General features: G+C 52.9%; 8 protein-coding genes across 9 annotated transcripts; 6 read left to right on the top strand and 2 right to left on the bottom strand.

Moving 5' to 3' along the window:
• Positions 1–1,342: 1,342 nt before the first annotated feature.
• On the top strand, positions 1,343–2,499 carry LOC4578007 (uncharacterized). The gene is made up of 2 exons (XM_001230735.3): positions 1,343–1,581; positions 1,675–2,499. The coding sequence occupies exons 1-2, from the start codon at positions 1,452–1,454 to the stop codon at positions 1,818–1,820; spliced, it is 276 nt and encodes a 91-aa protein (XP_001230736.2). The 5' UTR covers positions 1,343–1,451; the 3' UTR covers positions 1,821–2,499.
• Positions 1,868–2,083, top strand: LOC133390940 (uncharacterized). Its single transcript, XM_061655682.1, has one exon. It carries the CDS (start codon positions 1,868–1,870, stop codon positions 2,081–2,083), a length of 216 nt encoding a protein of 71 aa, XP_061511666.1.
• LOC133392979 (tubulin-specific chaperone C) lies at positions 2,132–3,233 on the top strand. Its single transcript, XM_061655679.1, has one exon. The coding sequence runs from the start codon at positions 2,132–2,134 to the stop codon at positions 3,182–3,184; it is 1,053 nt and encodes a 350-aa protein (XP_061511663.1). The 3' UTR covers positions 3,185–3,233.
• LOC1271420 (ATP synthase subunit g, mitochondrial) lies at positions 3,222–6,791 on the bottom strand. Its single transcript, XM_061655680.1, has 4 exons — positions 6,424–6,791; positions 3,934–4,094; positions 3,806–3,856; positions 3,222–3,643 (listed from the first exon to the last, which is right to left on the bottom strand). The coding sequence occupies exons 3-4, from the start codon at positions 3,843–3,845 to the stop codon at positions 3,384–3,386; spliced, it is 300 nt and encodes a 99-aa protein (XP_061511664.1). The 5' UTR covers positions 3,846–3,856; positions 3,934–4,094; positions 6,424–6,791; the 3' UTR covers positions 3,222–3,383.
• On the top strand, positions 4,036–5,029 carry LOC3291984 (non-structural maintenance of chromosomes element 3 homolog). Its single transcript, XM_559757.2, has 2 exons — positions 4,036–4,409; positions 4,491–5,029. Exons 1-2 carry the CDS (start codon positions 4,179–4,181, stop codon positions 4,986–4,988), a joined length of 729 nt encoding a protein of 242 aa, XP_559757.2. The 5' UTR covers positions 4,036–4,178; the 3' UTR covers positions 4,989–5,029.
• Positions 5,106–6,422, top strand: LOC1271421 (cytidine deaminase). The gene is made up of 3 exons (XM_310208.5): positions 5,106–5,600; positions 5,689–5,897; positions 5,987–6,422. The coding sequence occupies exons 1-3, from the start codon at positions 5,540–5,542 to the stop codon at positions 6,185–6,187; spliced, it is 471 nt and encodes a 156-aa protein (XP_310208.3). The 5' UTR covers positions 5,106–5,539; the 3' UTR covers positions 6,188–6,422.
• Positions 6,404–10,050, bottom strand: LOC1271422 (protein HIRA homolog). The gene is made up of 5 exons (XM_061655678.1): positions 9,710–10,050; positions 7,571–9,633; positions 7,387–7,501; positions 6,965–7,214; positions 6,404–6,864 (listed from the first exon to the last, which is right to left on the bottom strand). Exons 1-5 carry the CDS (start codon positions 9,744–9,746, stop codon positions 6,471–6,473), a joined length of 2,859 nt encoding a protein of 952 aa, XP_061511662.1. The 5' UTR covers positions 9,747–10,050; the 3' UTR covers positions 6,404–6,470.
• Positions 10,051–10,650: 600 nt separating this feature from the next.
• Positions 10,651–17,103, top strand: LOC1271423 (protein brunelleschi). 2 transcript variants are annotated; one of them, XM_061655672.1, is made up of 5 exons: positions 10,651–11,403; positions 11,469–14,472; positions 14,545–15,032; positions 15,897–16,104; positions 16,181–17,103. In XM_061655672.1, the coding sequence occupies exons 1-5, from the start codon at positions 11,211–11,213 to the stop codon at positions 16,428–16,430; spliced, it is 4,143 nt and encodes a 1,380-aa protein (XP_061511656.1). In that variant the 5' UTR covers positions 10,651–11,210; the 3' UTR covers positions 16,431–17,103. The 2 variants fall into 2 exon arrangements, with proteins under 2 accessions (XP_061511656.1, XP_061511655.1); XM_061655671.1 differs by having other exon boundaries at positions 10,677–11,403; positions 11,466–14,472.
• The last annotated feature ends 98 nt before the right edge of the window (positions 17,104–17,201 follow it).

Genomic DNA, 17,201 nt, shown 5'->3' with positions numbered 1-17,201 from the left:
AGCGGCTACACAAATGAAGGTCTTTCTGAAGTGTCGATGTGAAATTTGTCCTGGGAATTCTAAGCCAAAGAAGAACTAAGATGCACATTATTTTTCTCAGTGGTGGCAAGTTCTTTTTCTCGGGGCTCTACCCGACCGCTTAGGGCCGCAGCAGTGCTCCATTGGATATAACTTTATCGTACGTGCTGTCATTTGATTTTCGCTGGATTATTTAGATTGATTTGATTGTTTGGCTGAGTTTTATAGTTCAATGATTAAAAAAATTTAAATTTTTTCCTTCACTTCCTATATATATATATATATATATATATATATATATATATATATATATATATATATATATATATATATATATATATATATATATATATGTATATATATATATATATATACATATATACATATATATATATATATATATATATATATACATCAGTATTTCTGGTCACTTTGCCCACAGGGCAAGGCGAGCTTTTTGGCGGCCACCGTCGCAAAACCGTCGCAAAACGTCAAAACCGGCGTCGCATGTACTGCAAACCGACGTCGCCAGCGAGCGAAACTCGCAACGATTTCGAGGCGCTGGCGACGGTCGTTTTTGACGTTTTGCGACGGTTATTGACCTTTCGAGTGAGCTTTTGCCCTGCGGGCCAGTGTGGCCAGATTATATTGGCAGATTTCGGTAGGAGCACTGTTGAGAACGCAACCATTTAACCAAAGTGAGTGTATATATCAGGTGGGTTTATGATGTTCTTTCTCACCAATACATCGACACACAATTTGACGGTTTGCTCCATAACAAAATCTAGTATGCCTTGAAGTTTAAACAAAATATCGCAGAAATTGTATGTGGTTTTGCTCAGGCGTAGCACGAAGAAAGAAGCCAAAAAAACCTACCCCAAGCGCCACAGATTAAGCTTAAACGACTGAAAATTTAATTATCTTTTTCTGTCAGGTGAGCTTAAACCGCGGACAGCGAGATTCAAATTCAAATTAAAATAATTTTCTTTGGCGAGCAATTCTCGGAATCCCCACAACTGACATAGTCTACTTATTAGGAACATTAAATTTTAACGGATAAAACTAAAAAGTGCCAGGCAAACAAACGTGCATCAGCGCGATAAGTAACAAATGAGGATAGCGATCCTTGAAACAGCAACCCAAGCGCCACAGATTAAGCTTAAACGACTGAAAAATCAAATATCTGTGATTTTCGGTAGGATAAATGGAAAATCGGTAGTTTTAGGGCGGTCATCTGTGAATCAGTAGGCATATAAAAAATCGGTAGGAATGCAGATAAATCGGTATTTCTGGTCACTCTGGCCCCAGCAAAGGCAACGATACCTGTTTTCTATACACTTTGTTGCACAAGTGACGTGATTCTGTACGATGTCTAATTTTGTGAAATAAACATCTGGTAAAAACTTTCACAATTTGCCCGTGCATTATCTAATATGCTACAGAAGAAAGCCCGTCCAGGGTACAAGAAGATCATCAAAACCTCCGCCAAAACGCTGATTGTTGTCGAAGCCCTGCTGTTTGCCGTGTCGTACGCGGGCTGGTACCGACTGAACACGAATCGCGGTGAGTAGGAGGCAGTTGGGTTGGTTCGCCATTTGGTGTTTGTTTTGTGTTTTTCACACCTCCTGGAACACTTTCTCTCCCGGCACTGTGCAGAGTTCCGGTACTACGTGAAGGAAAACTATCCGAGCATTTTGGAAGCTTACTACCAGCTGGGGGAAACACTCGGCGGTGACAAGAGCATTCGCACGTACGACGACAACGTTTGGCAGCAGGAGCAGCAGCAGGCGGCGAAGAAGTAGCACCACCATCGTCACTCACTGACCACCCCCCTTTGGTTTGGCGAGAAATGTATGTTTGGGTAAAATCTGTAGTGTACCTTGCAATCTTTGGCGGCGTCGGATACGGCCTGCTGGAGCTGACGACACCGAGCGAGGATAAGCTAAAGCAGTTCCGCCAGCCGGGCCTGGAAGCGGAGGAAAAGGGCAAGAAGGCACTGTTTATGAAGAAGATCCAGGAGGCTAGCCGCGAGGAGCCAATTTATCTGAAGAAAAAGAGCGACTAAATACCGTCACACTCACACACACATACCCGCGTAACACACGCACACACAATGGAGGAACTGATCGACGGTGGTGCGCTGAACGGCAAGGAGAAGATTACGGAACTGCTGAACCGACGGCACAAGGAGCGGGAACTGCACATACAGGCAGCGAAGCTGGAACGACAGAAGGATGCGGAAGGCACGGAAGCGTTGCAATACTTTGAGCTTTCGTTCGAGGAGAAGGTGAAGCAGATCCGCAACACGCTGGACGGGGTGGCGGCCAGCGACCAGAAGGCGCAGGTGTTTGCCGACTGCCAGAACGAGATCTACGACCTGCAGCGGTACCTGTCCTCGTCCACCTTCTTCCTGAACGAGTATCGCATCAAGGTGTGCCAGAACACGATCAACGAGCTGGGCAAGCTGCTCGACACGCTGCGCAACGAGCTGCTGCCGAAGAAAAAGTTTGGCTTCAAGAGCAAAAAAATCGTCAAAATGATCAGCGACAAGGACGCCAAAGACCGGGAGGACGGCGGGCAGGTGGCAGAAAAGACGGGCGCGTCCGCCGAAAATCACATCAAATGGACGTTCAGCGAGCGGGCGGGAGAGCTAATCGAGCTCCGGCCCGCTGCGGTGAACGACCAAACGATCACGGCTTCGAAGCTGAAGAACTGTCTCGTGCGCATTGAGGGCCATCCGGGCTCGCTGCAGTTTGCGCAGCTGGACAACTGCGTGGTCGTGTGCGGTCCGACGGCACGGTCCATCTTTCTCGACGATTGCACCGGGTGCAAGTTCGTCGTGGCGTGTCAGCAGCTTCGCTGCCACCGTTCCCGCGACTGTGACATGTATCTGAACGTGACGTCGCGGGCAATCATCGAGGATTGCAGCGGCATACGGGTGGCCGCGTACAACTACCGGTACGAGAACATCGAGGAGGACTTCCGGCAGTCCGGGCTGGATCTGTCCTGCAACAACTGGCACACGCTGGACGACTTTAACTGGCTGTCGACCGACAAACCGTCCCCGAACTGGTCGCTGCTCGAGGGGGAGCAAACTATCGCCGATTGGGATTCCTATTTGCAACGCTTTCAACAACAGCACAGTCTCGCGAGTGTAAACCATTGAATAAATACGCATTAAACGCACGCCTGGAGTGTGTGTGTTCGGGGGGTAATAAGTATTACTGCGGTTTCATTATTCAGGAATACGATGTTCGTTCCACAATAGCTCTATATCCGAAATTTTGTCGTTCTACCTCGTTCCCTTCGCCCGACGCAACAAAACACACGACGCACCTTTCTGCTCCTTCACACCGTCCGGGTTATTAGACCTTGTAGCCGACCAGGTGACGCTTGCCGATGCACTCGCCGGCGTAGAACCAGAAGCACACCTCCATCGTGATCAGCGTGTTGAGCCAGGCCTCGCGGACCGTCAGGTTCTTCCAGGCGCCGGTGCGAGCGCCCGAGATGAGGCGCGCGATACCGTCGCGGATGGCCGGGATGTCGCCGGGGCTCGGGGGGGTCAGCTCCACCTTGGCGTACTTCATGAACACGTTGAACTTCGGACGCGCCTGGGTCATCAGCGCTGCGCGAGAAAAATTGCAAACACAATTGCACACCCGGTCATTATGGAATACACACAACACTTATGTAATCTTCCTTTCGGCCATTTCTGCATATTGTGGGGGCTGGCAGGGCACCGCCGCAATGGAGGAAAGCGCCGTGGCGATATTGTTGCGATACTTACTCGAAACCAGCGTCGATCCCTTGTTTGCCAGCGAAGCCATGTTGTGTTTTTCTGTAAAACGGAAGTGAAATTGCGTTACGACAATCCCGGAATAATCACACAAATAGACGAGATTATTGATTGCGAACCTGAATGTACGTGCTTGCGAATGGAGCAGAAAAAATGTACGGCCAGCAAGGAAGCGTGACACTAATGACAGCCACTGTCACAGCGGATGACGTTGGTGCGATGACAGGAAAAGAAAAAACCGCGACAAAAATCAAAATAAAGCTAACGAGCTGGGGACGCGCTAAAATAGAAAGAGCAAATTTTTGCATTAAAACACTGTCCCAAGTACTGATATTAAGTTTGTAAAGTTAATTTATAGCACAGCATGCCACGACCGTCGCAATCTCAAAGCCAAAGATCATCGACTGCGGATCGCCCGAATGCAACGCAAGAGGTCGACGAAGCACATCTCATCACCTGTATGGTAAAAACGATCCTGAATCTCTCGATCAACAAATCGATCATTAAGCGAAGCGATATTAGTCACATCGCCCTAAAAGGGGACAGCCGACTGTACACCAGACTCATGCCGGAAGTGCTGTTTGAGCTGGAATCGGTAAAAATCAGTGTTGCCGGGCTTGTGCGCTTTCTGTCCGACCGAGCTAATATAGTTCTTCCTGCATCCTTTCCTCCACAGGTCTATGGCTACCAGCTGGTCGACGTCGAAAGCAAGGGCCAAAAGGCGATGATCCTGTGCTCCACCTTCGAGACGAGCTCGCTGGACGAGCTGAGCGAAAGCTATCGCCGCCGGTACACCTTTCTGTTTCTCATACTGGGCTACATCTTCATGAAGAACGGGGCCGTGCCGGAAGCTTTGCTGTGGGATTTTTTGCATTCGGTCGGCATCGAGGAGCAGCAGGAGCACGAGTGCTTCGGGGACCCGCGCAAGCAGTTCGAGCTGTTCATCAAACAGGCGTACCTGACGCGCACCAAGCAATCGGTCGAAGGCATGCCCGAGGAAAGCGTCTTCCTGAGCTGGGGCGTGCGGGCGAAACACGAGGTGTCGAAGAAGGCGGTACTGGATGCGATCTGCAAGCTGATGAACCGCAAACCGACCGACTTCAAAACGCAATACATCGAGACGCAAGCGGAAACGAGCGAGTCGGTGGAGGACGATATGGACGAGTCAGAATAAAGAAACGGGGCTTGGGAAAGGCCGCTGTTTTGAAAACAAAACGACTGGATGTTTTAGATTTTCTGGTTCGTTTAACGTCGCGATTCATAGCAGTTACCCCCCACGTTATCACACAACCCCATTGTGTGTCCGCGTACGTTCGTAGCATATTATCACGACCGGCGTGTATTTACATTTGAAACGCCTCCTTCCTCCGCTCCCGGGGACCGCTGGCCACAAACATTTGCGTCCATTTCAAAGCAAACAACGCCTACGTAATCTCGAAGTCGCGCACCGTTTTTGAAATAAAAGCTCGCGCGCCGATCAGAGCGCCCTTTATTCGAGTACCGAACGCGACCATTTAAACGTTCGGCGGTTTGTTTACTGTTTCTAATTTTGTCCCGCCCTACCCCACAGACGGCAGTGGGTGTGAGGTGGTTGTGAGCAAAAAAGGAAAAAAAACCAAAAAAAGCTGCAAGCTCTAGGCCCCAGCTGTCCTCGTTTTAATTTCGGTCTCGGCCCAGCGCACACGCACCAGCACGCCAAACGGGAGAGGAGAGTTATTTTTCGCAATGAACAACAACATTAACGGAACGGTGGACGGACAAACGGTGGTCGAATATTCTACCGTAGGTAAGTGTGCGTACTCGTTGGCCACGAGAAGTGGGTGAGAATGGTGAGTCACACTGTGTGTCTGTTCTGCCGAACACCCTACCTGTAGATAGTTCCGTGAAGGAGCTGATCGAGGCGGCTATTCAGGTGCGCAACAATGCCTACTGCCCGTACAGCAACTTTCCCGTCGGGGCGGCGCTACGCACCACCACGGGCGAGATCGTGACCGGCTGCAACGTGGAGAATGGCACGTTCGGGCCGTCCGTGTGCGCCGAGCGGACGGCCGTTTGTAAAGCGATCAGCGAAGGACATCGGGAGGTAAGGATTGGCGAAAAGGCACCTTAAAGATGGATCTTTGACCGGGAGGAATTTTCTTTTTTTTCGTTTCGTTTCGTCCGTGCTTCTAGTTTACCGCCGTCGCTGTGGCGGCTTATCAGGAGAATGAATTTACGGCCCCCTGCGGTACCTGCCGTCAGACACTGGCGGAATTCAGCGCCAAAGATATCCCCATCTATCTAGTCAAGCCTGCGCCGGTAAGGGTCATGATAACGTCGCTGTTCAAACTGCTGCCACACGCCTTTTCGCCCACCTTCCTGAACAACAAGTAAAGAAAAGAGAAGAAAACGTTTGGGGGCGCAACCCGGGGACGCACAAAACATGTAACTTAACCTAACCACGTTGTTGTGCCCCCCCCCCTTCCCACGTTATCTGCACCATCAGGAAGCTATCTTATCCGATCCCGACCACCACCCACCGCCTATTTCTCTCGCGCACACACACACACATGGTGCCGACACAACTGCCGATGTAATACACATGCTGTGTTTTTGTGAGACAAGCTTACCGTTTAGAGTTTAGAGTTTTATTGTACGCTCGGCTACACTCCATGCACTACTCCATCAGTGGTTTGTCTCGGCCGCCATCCCGCTCCTTGAGGAATTTTAGCTGGTCCAGATACTCGGTGTAGATGCGCTGCCATTTGGTTTGCGTTTTCAGGTGATTCAGCACGTCCTCCATCAGCAGCTGCTTCGAGATACCGAGCACCGACCGGTCGTCCGCATCGTCGCCGGCCAGTGTCCGACAAGGGTCGAGGCTGTTGTGCGAGGCTCCGAGCAGATCGTCCAGCACCTGGCGTATCTTCTCCTCGCTGCCGTTCAGTGCCAGCTGGAAGCCCAGCATCGAGTACCAGTACTTCAGCTCGGCCGGCGACGCAATCATTTCGCAGATCTTGATTTGATTTTCGATGAACGCTATCGCGGCGGACGTTTGCCAGGAGGCGGAGTGTCTGGAAGGGAGGGAAAATAAGAAGGGAAAAAAGAGCATTATGAGAAAAGAACAAGCTATTTGCACTGTGGGGTGTGTCAATTGCTCGTGTCAATACGTACAATTCGGCAAAGCTGTTCGTTTTCGGGCCGGAAAAGCTGCCGTACGATTGTATCGTTGAGAGGGGGTACGTTTTAATGTTGCGCACCGGGGCGTTGGTTTTGTTGCCGATCAAACCGTGCCGTATGACCGGATCGGACGAATTGATTAGCATCCAGCTGTCGAGCTTGCGGCAGTAGCTGTAAGACGACCCATTCGACAGCACAATGAACGGCATTCCCTTATCCGATACGTGAAGAATTGTTACGAAACCTGCAAGCGATGCAAGGAAGATGAGTGGATCAGTGCAATGATACTGGGGAAAGTCTTCGTTCGGAGGGATTTTTCATTCAAGAGAACATCAGAATAACCCCCAAAGAGTACCGAAAAGGGTTATTCTGTCTCATTCTTCCTTCCATTCACAACATGTCTCTCATTTACTTACTTCCGCTCATGATCTCTGCACAGCTAGTCGATAGTAGGACCGCTTTTTCCGGCACGCTCCAAATTCTCAGTATGCCACTTTCGGTAACAACGCCAGCCAGCTGTGAGTTGGAGCTCTGAAAAAGACAACACCAATCATTACTTCATTTGAAACAATTTTTCCTCTCCCTCTCTTGCATGCTTACAAAAGCGCTCAGTACGGCCGGGCTCGTGAGACTGAGCACGGGAAAGACCGGCGTGCCCGTCTTGATGTCCACCATCCGGATCGTATGGTCCTGGCTGCATACGATCGCATACTTCGCCCCAACGGCAAAGCAAACGATCGGCGACCCGACGACCGTTTCCCAGAGCTTTCTCTCCACTCGCTGAGCGGTTACGACCACCCCAACCACCCGGGACAGCGTGCCGTACGACGTCTTGACCGTGTTGTTCTGTATCTGTACCCGTACCTCGCCAAACGCTTTGAACGAATGGCCCTGGATGACGGTCGCTTTGCCCGTTGGGTACGTCGCGGGTTGTCGCGTCCGGTCCATCAGCTTCTGATTCGCTGCCGGTTGAATCGTGCTAGAGGGAGCGGAAAGCTGCTGCTGCTGCTGCTGCTGCGGGTCGGTCGGAACAGTCATCGGTTCAGCTTTCTGAGGCGGTGCTGTAGCCATTTTCTTCAACCGATTGTCCAACTTGGACGTCGGCTCACCGGTGGCACGTTCTGCGGGAGGCGGAATGATGGTTGGCTCTTCGTGGGCGCGCTGCTTTATCTCAACGGTCGACGTTTCGCTCGATTTGCTGCCAAACTCGATCGACGAGGGCATGATGTTGTTGGTGGCGTGTGACGCTGGTCCGTTGTCGTCGTTCAGTGGTATGAACATGGGCGTGATGCGACGCTTGCCGTCGGCCGTTTTCGTCTCGATTTGCTTCAGAATGGGTGTGGGTGCCGCTAGGCTGGAGGAAGATTTAATGGCGGCAGCAGGTTGGGACGCCGGCTGGACCACTTTACCAGCGCCATCCTGCCGCATACCTCCCAGCTGCGGTTGCTGCTGCTGCGGGATAAGGGTCGGTGGCAGGGGGTTGCTTTTGGAGACGTTGAGAAAGTCCGAGTTTTCCACTATCATCTCCTTCTCGGCCTGGGCCGTGAGGTCAATGTTGGCATTCTTCCCGTACATCCGCTGGTACAGTATGTTTTTGTCCTCCTCGGAGAGCGGTGTGCCCAGCTCCTGGGCGGTAAACTGCAGGCAGGCAATGTGGCCGTCCCCACTGCACGTAAGCAGCGTGTACCCGTCACAGCTCCAGGACAGGTCCAGTATCGAGTCCTGAAACAGATCGTGTATAACGACCAGCGGCCGCTGCAGTGCCGTCAGCCAGATGGACAGGCTGCGGTCGCGTGCTCCCACCGCCAGGCAGCAGTACTGCTGCAGCTTGTTCGTTTTCGGCGCCGACCGCTTCAGGATCGAGTTGTGAAATCGCACGCACGTGACCGCCTTCCGGTGGCCCACGAAATCCTTATCGCACTTCCAGCCGTCCCGCTCGATGATTTGGGCCGTCGGGCCGCCCCCGTTCATCGCGTGCGCCGACACCAGATACTGCCCGTCCGGCGACCAGGACAGCCGCAGAATGTGCGTCGTACCGCCACACTCTTCGAACGGTTCGGTGATCGTCTTGAAGCAGCTCCAGTCGGTCGTTTTCCACACCTTCAGCGAGCGGTCGTCGCTCTGCGATGCGACAAACTTACCGACCGGATCCCACGTGACGCCCTTCACCAAACCGGTGTGCCCCTTGAGCACGTGCACAATTTTGGGAAACTGTTGCGCATCCCACACGATGATCGTGTTGTCCACGCTGCAGCTCGCAATCCATCGGTCCTGCGGCGACCAGGCCAGATCCAGCACATCCCCGGCGTGCCCCCGGAGCGTGGAAATGCAGCGCCAGTGCTCGACGGACTTGCCGCCGCCGCCACCGAATGCACCGATGCCGCCCCCGCTGCCACTGAGCGTCTTTTTCCAGATCATGACCAGCTTGTCGTCCCCGCCGGACGCCAGCATCAACCCGTTGCCGGACCACCGCACACAGTTCACGCACGCCAGATGGTTGTCCATCTGGCAGAGGACGCGCGGTACGCTTTTGTTCGCTTCGGCCTGCTCGCTCAGCACCGGCGCCATGTTCCAGATCACGACCCGGCCCGAGTCGCATCCCTGCCCGCCGGTAGCGAACCGTTCGCCGCTCGGGTGAATATCGATCGAGAAAATGGATTTCTCTGTGGAAAGGAACGAGTGGAGGGAAAGGTTGGCAAAGACGCTTACCGCCAGTCCCCCGCGAGCCGCCATACCTACCATCGTGATGGACCCAATTTGGCTGGAAAATCTTCATTTTACACAAACGCTCAGTAGGGAGGAAAACAAACTAACAAAATCGGCTCATTTTTGGTTCACTTTAAGCACTTAAAACAATGCAAACGTAAGCTTGAGTTACTTGTACACTTTTTTACAGCTATTTACTCATCGAAAGCAACGTAAAACGAGTTGTTTCGACGCTTTTAAAATGAGCCAAATTTGTTGTGTTTTCAGAACACTTTGCGGCAAACTCTTCTTCCCATCAGGGCAGTAGCTGTGTTGCGTTCCTCGTTCGGTCTTTCCCCTCCCAATCGGGTGACGTTTAACCCTGTCACTGGCAACCAAAACAACAGCTTATTCCAGGCAACCGGGCTACCCGCGAGTAGCCAGCGACTTTGGAAGCTTTTAACTTTTCAATGCGTAATCCAATATCGATGCAACATTCTGATGAAAATTGAATAAACTAATGTAGTTTCTATAAATATGCATATATTGGTTCAACTCGCTACCGTTTTTATGTTACAGCTTTTCAAAGTAGGCTTGATTTTTTTATGATTTGTTTAAAAATAATTTTTTTAGTGCTTTCCAAAATTTTCATAGCAAACTGGCTCTCATAGTTTTGAGAACTGTATATTACACGTCTACCATACATTCTTCAGAATTTTTATATGAATAATCAAAAAGATAAACCAGTTTCGATTTGAATAAAAGCGGTTGCCGGGAATATGGTTAGCTGGGCCAGTTGTACACTTGACATAAATCAAACTGTAATTTCATTACAAAAAGATAAGACAAGGAAATGCAAACATTAAATTAGACATCTGATCTTTTAAACTAAATAAAACACGCAAATTGGAACCATTTTCCACTTCAAAAAGGGAGTTTATTTTTATTTGAACAATATCGACACCCTATGTCGACAATGTCGACCCAGCTGACACTGTCAACGTCAGCTGTCAACGAAACAACTTTTGTTAACGCGTTATCAAAACACATCTCGTCACTTTCCAACTTCTCTTCTCTCGGTTGCGAATTAATTAGGGCTCCGTGTGTGAGTGTGTGTATATAATTTAAAGGTGAAATCCGTGCTGGGAAACCGAATTTAGCACCCGAGAAAAGGGATGAACTGCCGCTCGGTCCAGCGGTTCGTGTAGAGGGGCACCACCACCACCACCAGGAAGTATGGCCCTGCTGCTGCTGCTGCATCGCGGATAGTTCGTCCCAGGGCTGTGGCTATCGGGTGGAAAGATGATGTGTCCCGAATGCTAAAGGCGAAGGGGGCGAAATCGCACACTGCACAGCATCATCCTCCACCCCCCTCCTTATCTTCAGTAGTGGTCCAGCGTTTTCAGGGGGGAGTATTTATTGTGGTTGCATCGCTCGCCCATCGTTCGGCGTGTGCTGCGCGGCGGGGACAGAAAGGCGAGAAAACGCGACAGTGTAAATAGGAGCAACCAAGCCAGAGTGAGGCAGGGAGGGCACGCGAGTAAATGAGAAATAAATGAGATCCTCGGTAAGCTACATGTTATCGCAAGGACCGGGAGATCCGATTATGGCGCATCCAGATTATGAGCAGCACCATTACCACCATGGTTGTTTGTTAATCCTGGTGCGAGGTATCGGTTCCTCGAAGCCACGGTCTTTGCAGCGCGTCTTCGAGCGGGTGCAGCGTGTTAACAACATTAAAATACCTGGTAAGTGTGAAGGATGCAAAGGGTGCAAACGAAAGCATTAATATTGCATTGTTTCTGTACAGCAGATTCGACGGGCATGACGAGAGATATCTGGGTGCGGTACATACGCGACCATCCGGTGGAAAACAACGACTGGGGCGACTTTCAGACCCACCGCCGGCTGCTCGGCCTCATTACGGTGGGCAAGTTCGAGGCGCAGAGCGAGCTGAACGAGCTGTGCCGGGTGCACGAATCGCTCAAGGTGAAGTACACGCACACGCTGTTCGATTCACGCTGCCTGCTGTTCGGCCCGAGCACGGACGAGCTGCAGAAGCTACAGAATGGCGCGGGCTCGAACGGTACGGACGGTCGGCCGGCCGGGCCGCCGGCCATCGAAAAGTGCTTCCAGACGCCGAGCAACTTCAAGAGCCGGGCGTTCTTCTACCCCGAGAACGATCCGTGCAGCAACCTGGAGACCAAGATTTCGGAGTTCATCACCTCCATCTACTACATACTGGAGCTGAAGCGGATGGAGAAGACGCGCGAGAAGCTGGAGAAGGCACCGCTGCTGCTCGCGCCGTTCGAGAAGAAAGATTTCGTCGGGCTCGATCTGGAGAGCCGCAACAACCGGAAGCGCTGCATCGGGCGCATGACAAAGCACCTGGGCGACCTGACGCTGCAGGCCGGCCTGGTGGCCGAGTCGCTCCACTTCTTTCACGCGGCCAGCGAAACCCTACGTGCCATAAGTGACTCGCTGTGGTTGGGCGCGGCGAACGAGGGCCTGTGCGCCGCGTCCGCCATACTGCTCTACCCGAACTTCCGCTACACCATGTCGATACAGCGCAACTCTAGTCTGCAGGAGAACTCGTCCTCTCCCCAGAAGTTTAACCTCGCCCGGAACCAGCTGTACACGGGCAGCTACAATGGCGACAGCTCCTCGACGCTGAAGCACAAAAAGTCGGACATGGTGATTAATTTAAGCACGTCGGCGGACGCGGCCACCGTGCTCGGGGCGGATAAAACGTCCGCCTCCTCCAACTCGTCCGCATCGTCGATCAGCTCGAGTCTGTCGTCGGGTTCGGCGGGCAGTGGGACGGCCAGTGGCTCCTCCTCGGACTCGGGCACGCTGGTGAACAAGGCGGCGGCGGCAGGCAGCGGGCTTGCGCCCAAGTTCCCGGCCAACATCCTGCAGCCGGACGAAATTACCGTACGCTATCGGGATGCCATCATCAACTACAGCAAGTACCGGAACGCGGGCATCATCGAGACGGAGGCAGCGCTCAAGGCGGCCCGCATCTGCATCGAGCAGGGCAAAAACCTGGACGTGGCCATGTTCCTGCAGAACGTGCTGTACATCAACCTGAACATGACCGAGCAGCAGCGGGTGCGGCGGTTCGAGGTGCTGACCGATCTCTACCAAAAGATTGGCTACAACCGCAAGGCGGCGTTCTGTCAGCGACTGGCCGCGTGGCGTCACGTCGCCCAAAGCAACAGCAATCCCGACTGGGGCCAAAGCTACCGGCTGATGCTGGAAAGCTTCTCCGGCCACAAGCTGTCGCTCGAGCCGAACGAGGTGCTGGAGAACAATATGGGCTGGCCGGTGCTGCAGATCGATCTGCTGCAGCAGCTGGTCGGGACGGCCCGGCGGCTCGGCCAGTCGGCTCTGGCGACGCGTCACATGACCTTTTTGCTGCAAACGATGTGGAAAAATCTGACGCCACTGGAGCAGCGGGAAATGGCGCTGCAGCTGCAAAACCTGAGCGCCCAGTGCGAGGGAGCGCCGGTGCCGCTGGTGCTCGAGAACGGCATCGTCATACCGCCGGCCAACCTCACCGACCTGCCGCACTGTACGGGGCTGCTGGTGAAGGATCTGCCACCGCACCTGCGGCCGGTCAAGATCGTCGTTAGCAAGGTGGACAGTGGGCCCTTCCTGTTCACGCCGATCCATTTCAGCTCGCTCGACCGGCGCGGTGTGGAGCGCGACGATAGCAGGATCACGTTCGACTGGGTGCAGCACGACGTGTGCGAGGTGAGCCTGGCGCTCACGAATCCGCTCCCGTTCGAGCTGCAGGTATCGGACATGCGGCTGCTCACGACGGGCGTTGTGTTTGAGGCGTTCCCGCAAACCGTCACGCTGCAGCCGAACGCACTCACGAACGTCTCCCTGCACGGTACGTCGATCGAGTGCGGCGAGCTGGAGATACAGGGCTACAGCACGCACACGCTGGGCGTGAAATCGAACTGCCGGCTGAAGCACATGCTGCACCGCAAGGAGCGCCATCTGCCACCGTGCTACAAGGTGAAGGTGATACCGGCGCTGCCGAAGCTGGAAACGAAGACGAGCCTGCCGCAGACGGCCACGTTTAGCGGCATGCCGAACGCGGACTTTGTCACCACCTCCGCCAGCATCACGCTCTACAACGGGGAGCGGGGCGAGTGCACGATTACGCTCACGAACGCCAGCAACATCCCGATCGAGTACGTGGATGCGACCTTCCACTCGACGCTGGACGCTTCGCTGCAGAATCGAATATTTCAGCTAGCGACGGACGAGCTGCAGCAGAAGCTACCGATTCAGCCGAACGCAAGCATCGATTTCAAGCTAGTTATCTTCGGGGAAGCGGATTTCCTGGGAGCGCTCACGGCCGGACCGGGACAGATCGGGGGCTACCCGCTGGCAAACAACCCGGACGGGATGAATAGTGCTGGGCCGCAGAGTTTAACCGTTTCGCACGGCGGAGGAGCCGGCCCGCTTGCACTGACGGGCGGCGGTGGACCGTTCCTGTCCGGTGGTAGTGGTAATCCGAGTATACCGAGCCGCATTAGCTCACCCACGAACACGCACCGGAGGAATGAGCTGCTGACGTCGAGTTTTCGATCGTCCCACTCGGGCCATTCGTCGCTGGCCACGCTTAGCGTTGGCATCTCGACCGGGCATGTGCCGCGGCAGCTGGACGCCCAGCTCCGCTTCAAGTACTCGGGCGGGGAGGGAATGCAGGAAGGTTTCTGCCGGCAGTGTGCAATCTCGTTCAACGTGGAGCTGCTGCCGAGCGCACAGATCACCAACTGGGACGTGCTGTCGGCGGAAATGTAAGTAGCGCTGCTTGTAGCAATGTTGCAAAGAGGCCGAATAATGTGACATTTTGTGTTCCCGCTTTACAGACCATCCCAGTTCTATCTGGTGCTGGACGTGGTGAACCTAACGGCGCAAGAGATGTCCCTCAACTATACCTCCAACAAAACAATACTCATCGAGGCGAAGGAAAGCTGCCGTGTGCCCGTCCCAGTGCAGCGATGCCCGCTCGAGCGCATTTTTGCCGCGGTAGCGGAGCATCAGCAGCAGCAGCACGGTCATCACCTGCACCACCATCACCACCATCACCATAGTTCGCACCATCATCAGATCCATTCGATCGGTAGCGGTTCGGCGGACCATCACACCATGCCAAGTATTCTGAGCGGCGTTGCCGGTACGAGCACGAGCGACAGCTCCGACCTGACGGAGCGCGTCTGCTCCGAGCACATTTCGGAGAATGTGAATCTAAAATGGTCCCTGCCAGGGATCGACTGCCACGGGACGGCTTCGCTGCGCGGTATTACGCTGTCCCCGGCCATGCTTGATTTGGTGACCGTTCCTCCGCTCGAGTGGGGTAAGTGGACACCAGTGTGGTGGTGCTGAGTAGTGATGGGAAAAATGATCGTTTCGTTGGAATCGATTCCGGATAGTAGGTCCGGAATTGGGTGCGGAATCGAAATTGGTTCCAGAATGGGCTCCAGAATCGGAATTGGTTCCGGAATAGGCTTCGGAACCAATATCGGTTCCGGAACTGGTTTCGGAATAGGGTCCGGAATCAAAATCCGGAATCGGAATCAAAGTCGGATCTGGAATCGGAATTAGCACCGGAATCGGAATTGGATTCGAAATCGGAATCGGTTTCGGCATCTCCATAAGCATAGACGTTTAGATTTAGATGCATTGATAGCCGCAACGAATCAAAATTTGCCTGTAAACGACCCATTCTCATGGAGATTCCTGGACTGATTTCGCTTCTGAAACTTCTTATTTGAATACAAGATCTGATTCGCATTCCGGAATCGGTTCCGGAATTGGTTCGGGAATCATAACCAGATCCAGAATCGAAATCGGTTCCGGACTCGAAATCGGCTCTGGAATCGGAATTGGATCCGAAATCAGAATCGGCTTCGAAATCGAAATCGGAGGCCAAATCGGGTACTGAATCTCATTCTGGAGTTAATTCCAATTCTGGAATTCCAATTCCAGGTCAATTCCGATTCCGGAGCCAATTCCGATTCTTGAATCGATTCCGGAGCCGGAATCGGCTCCGGATGCAGCTCCAAAGTTGGCTCCGGAAACGGAATCAATTCCAGCATCGGAATCGGCTCCGGAATTGATTCCGAACACGGTATCGGAATCGGATCGGTCCGATTCCGAGCTCCCCCCCACTAAGTGCTGACAGTTACAGTTACTAACGCTTCCGCGTCTCTCCCCGCAGAGGTCAAAGTGGACGATCAGGTGGTGGCCCCACAGTCGGAGGTTTCGTGCGTGACCGGCCAGTTTCTTAGCTTTAGTATTAGCATCTGCAATCTGTCGGCGTCGGTGCTGCATCAGGTGCAGCTGTCGGTGCAGTTCTATCAGGATTATCAGAACGGTGTTCAAAACTATCGGCTTGAAACGCGCGTCACAATGTCCGGCCCAAACCAGTAAGTGTGTAGTAAGCTGTTAGTGTTGTTTTAGCCATGGTTTGACCCCCTTCTTTTCCCCCTTTCCCACTTCCAGCATACTCATTCCATCGCTTAACAAAGACGAAAAAGCGTTCCACAAGTGCTCGGTACTGTTCTTCACGCCCGGCCGGTTCAAGGCGGACATTCAGTGCCGCTCGCTCAGCTCGACCCTACAGCCGGCGGCCACCGTACTGCAGCGGACGGATGAGCTTGGCGGGCCGGCGGCAGCACCGGGCCCGGACAGTGCATCACACGTGTGGCGGTTTATTCCACCGATTGAAATAACCGTCCTCGATCAGCAGTAGTGGATTCGGGCTAGAATTAGGGCCGGAAGCACACACACACACGGCGGGATCGACTGGTGCGATCCGTACGAGAACAATAATTTGGAAAAATACACAGGACGATCTATATATATATATATAGCTACTTCATTAGACATATATATGTGTGTGTGTGCGTGTGCATAGTACTCCGCACACACACAGAGGCATACGAGGCATATATTTGTTGTAGCGCGTAACGGCTTAACTAAGATACACTACAAACACACTAAACACAAACACACACACACACACACACACTCTGTACCTTTGTTTTCGAGAGTGAGAGGGAGTGAGCTTGAAGCTGAATGTTAGTTGCGTGTCGAACTATATACACCCGCGGTATTAATTGAACAGCGAGCTGGAAGGGACAGTGTGCTGATGCTGCTAGGAATTAGAAATGCTGTTTGTATGTTGTGTGCAGAATTTGTGTTATATTAAAAAAAACAACAACAACTTGGAAGCAATATGAATAGGAAATTATCTCGAAACCAGCACTAGGAGTAGTGAGCGGAATGGGGCGTTTCGGATCGCAACGACAACCTGTAAAACGCTACACACACCACGGTCTAAGAGATCGGTGGATGAATGGAGCCCGTTTTGGGAGGGTGGTTAGGTGGGTTTGATATTATGGGATACAAAGCAAATGCAAGCACGGGACGGGACGGGACGACGGGACAAAACGATCAAACGGTGACGGTGCCGGGGAGCGTGGGAGGGGGGGATAACAGGGGCATTTTGGGACAGTGAAAC

Source organism: Anopheles gambiae, chromosome 3 (assembly GCF_943734735.2).
Source record: "Anopheles gambiae chromosome 3, idAnoGambNW_F1_1, whole genome shotgun sequence".
Classification (NCBI taxonomy): Eukaryota; Metazoa; Arthropoda; class Insecta; order Diptera; family Culicidae; genus Anopheles; species Anopheles gambiae.
The sequence above is the reverse complement of the archived record's forward strand: the minus strand, read 5'-3'. Positions and strand labels throughout refer to the sequence as shown.

Bases quoted from the DNA above. Each gene is read 5' to 3' on its own strand.
- LOC4578007 (XM_001230735.3), top strand. From the start codon at position 1,452: ATGCTACAGAAGAAAGCCCGTCCAGGGTACAAGAAGATCATCAAAACC. The intron at 1,582-1,674 runs GTGAGTAGGAGG...GGCACTGTGCAG, and splicing joins CCGACTGAACACGAATCGCG to AGTTCCGGTACTACGTGAAG.
- LOC133390940 (XM_061655682.1), top strand. From the start codon at position 1,868: ATGTATGTTTGGGTAAAATCTGTAGTGTACCTTGCAATCTTTGGCGGC.
- LOC133392979 (XM_061655679.1), top strand. From the start codon at position 2,132: ATGGAGGAACTGATCGACGGTGGTGCGCTGAACGGCAAGGAGAAGATT.
- LOC1271420 (XM_061655680.1), bottom strand. From the start codon at position 3,845: ATGGCTTCGCTGGCAAACAAGGGATCGACGCTGGTTTCGA. The intron at 3,644-3,805 runs GTAAGTATCGCA...TTTCTCGCGCAG, and splicing joins GGGATCGACGCTGGTTTCGA to CGCTGATGACCCAGGCGCGT.
- LOC3291984 (XM_559757.2), top strand. From the start codon at position 4,179: ATGCCACGACCGTCGCAATCTCAAAGCCAAAGATCATCGACTGCGGAT. The intron at 4,410-4,490 runs GTAAAAATCAGT...TTTCCTCCACAG, and splicing joins TGCTGTTTGAGCTGGAATCG to GTCTATGGCTACCAGCTGGT.
- LOC1271421 (XM_310208.5), top strand. From the start codon at position 5,540: ATGAACAACAACATTAACGGAACGGTGGACGGACAAACGGTGGTCGAA. The intron at 5,601-5,688 runs GTAAGTGTGCGT...CCCTACCTGTAG, and splicing joins GGTCGAATATTCTACCGTAG to ATAGTTCCGTGAAGGAGCTG. The intron at 5,898-5,986 runs GTAAGGATTGGC...CCGTGCTTCTAG, and splicing joins TCAGCGAAGGACATCGGGAG to TTTACCGCCGTCGCTGTGGC.
- LOC1271422 (XM_061655678.1), bottom strand. From the start codon at position 9,746: ATGAAGATTTTCCAGCCAAATTGGGTCCATCACGATG. The intron at 7,215-7,386 runs GTAAGTAAATGA...CATCGCTTGCAG, and splicing joins TGCAGAGATCATGAGCGGAA to GTTTCGTAACAATTCTTCAC. The intron at 6,865-6,964 runs GTACGTATTGAC...CCTCCCTTCCAG, and splicing joins ACGAACAGCTTTGCCGAATT to ACACTCCGCCTCCTGGCAAA.
- LOC1271423 (XM_061655671.1), top strand. From the start codon at position 11,211: ATGAGATCCTCGGTAAGCTACATGTTATCGCAAGGACCGGGAGATCCG. The intron at 14,473-14,544 runs GTAAGTAGCGCT...CCCGCTTTACAG, and splicing joins GACGTGCTGTCGGCGGAAAT to ACCATCCCAGTTCTATCTGG. The intron at 15,033-15,896 runs GTAAGTGGACAC...CTCTCCCCGCAG, and splicing joins CGTTCCTCCGCTCGAGTGGG to AGGTCAAAGTGGACGATCAG.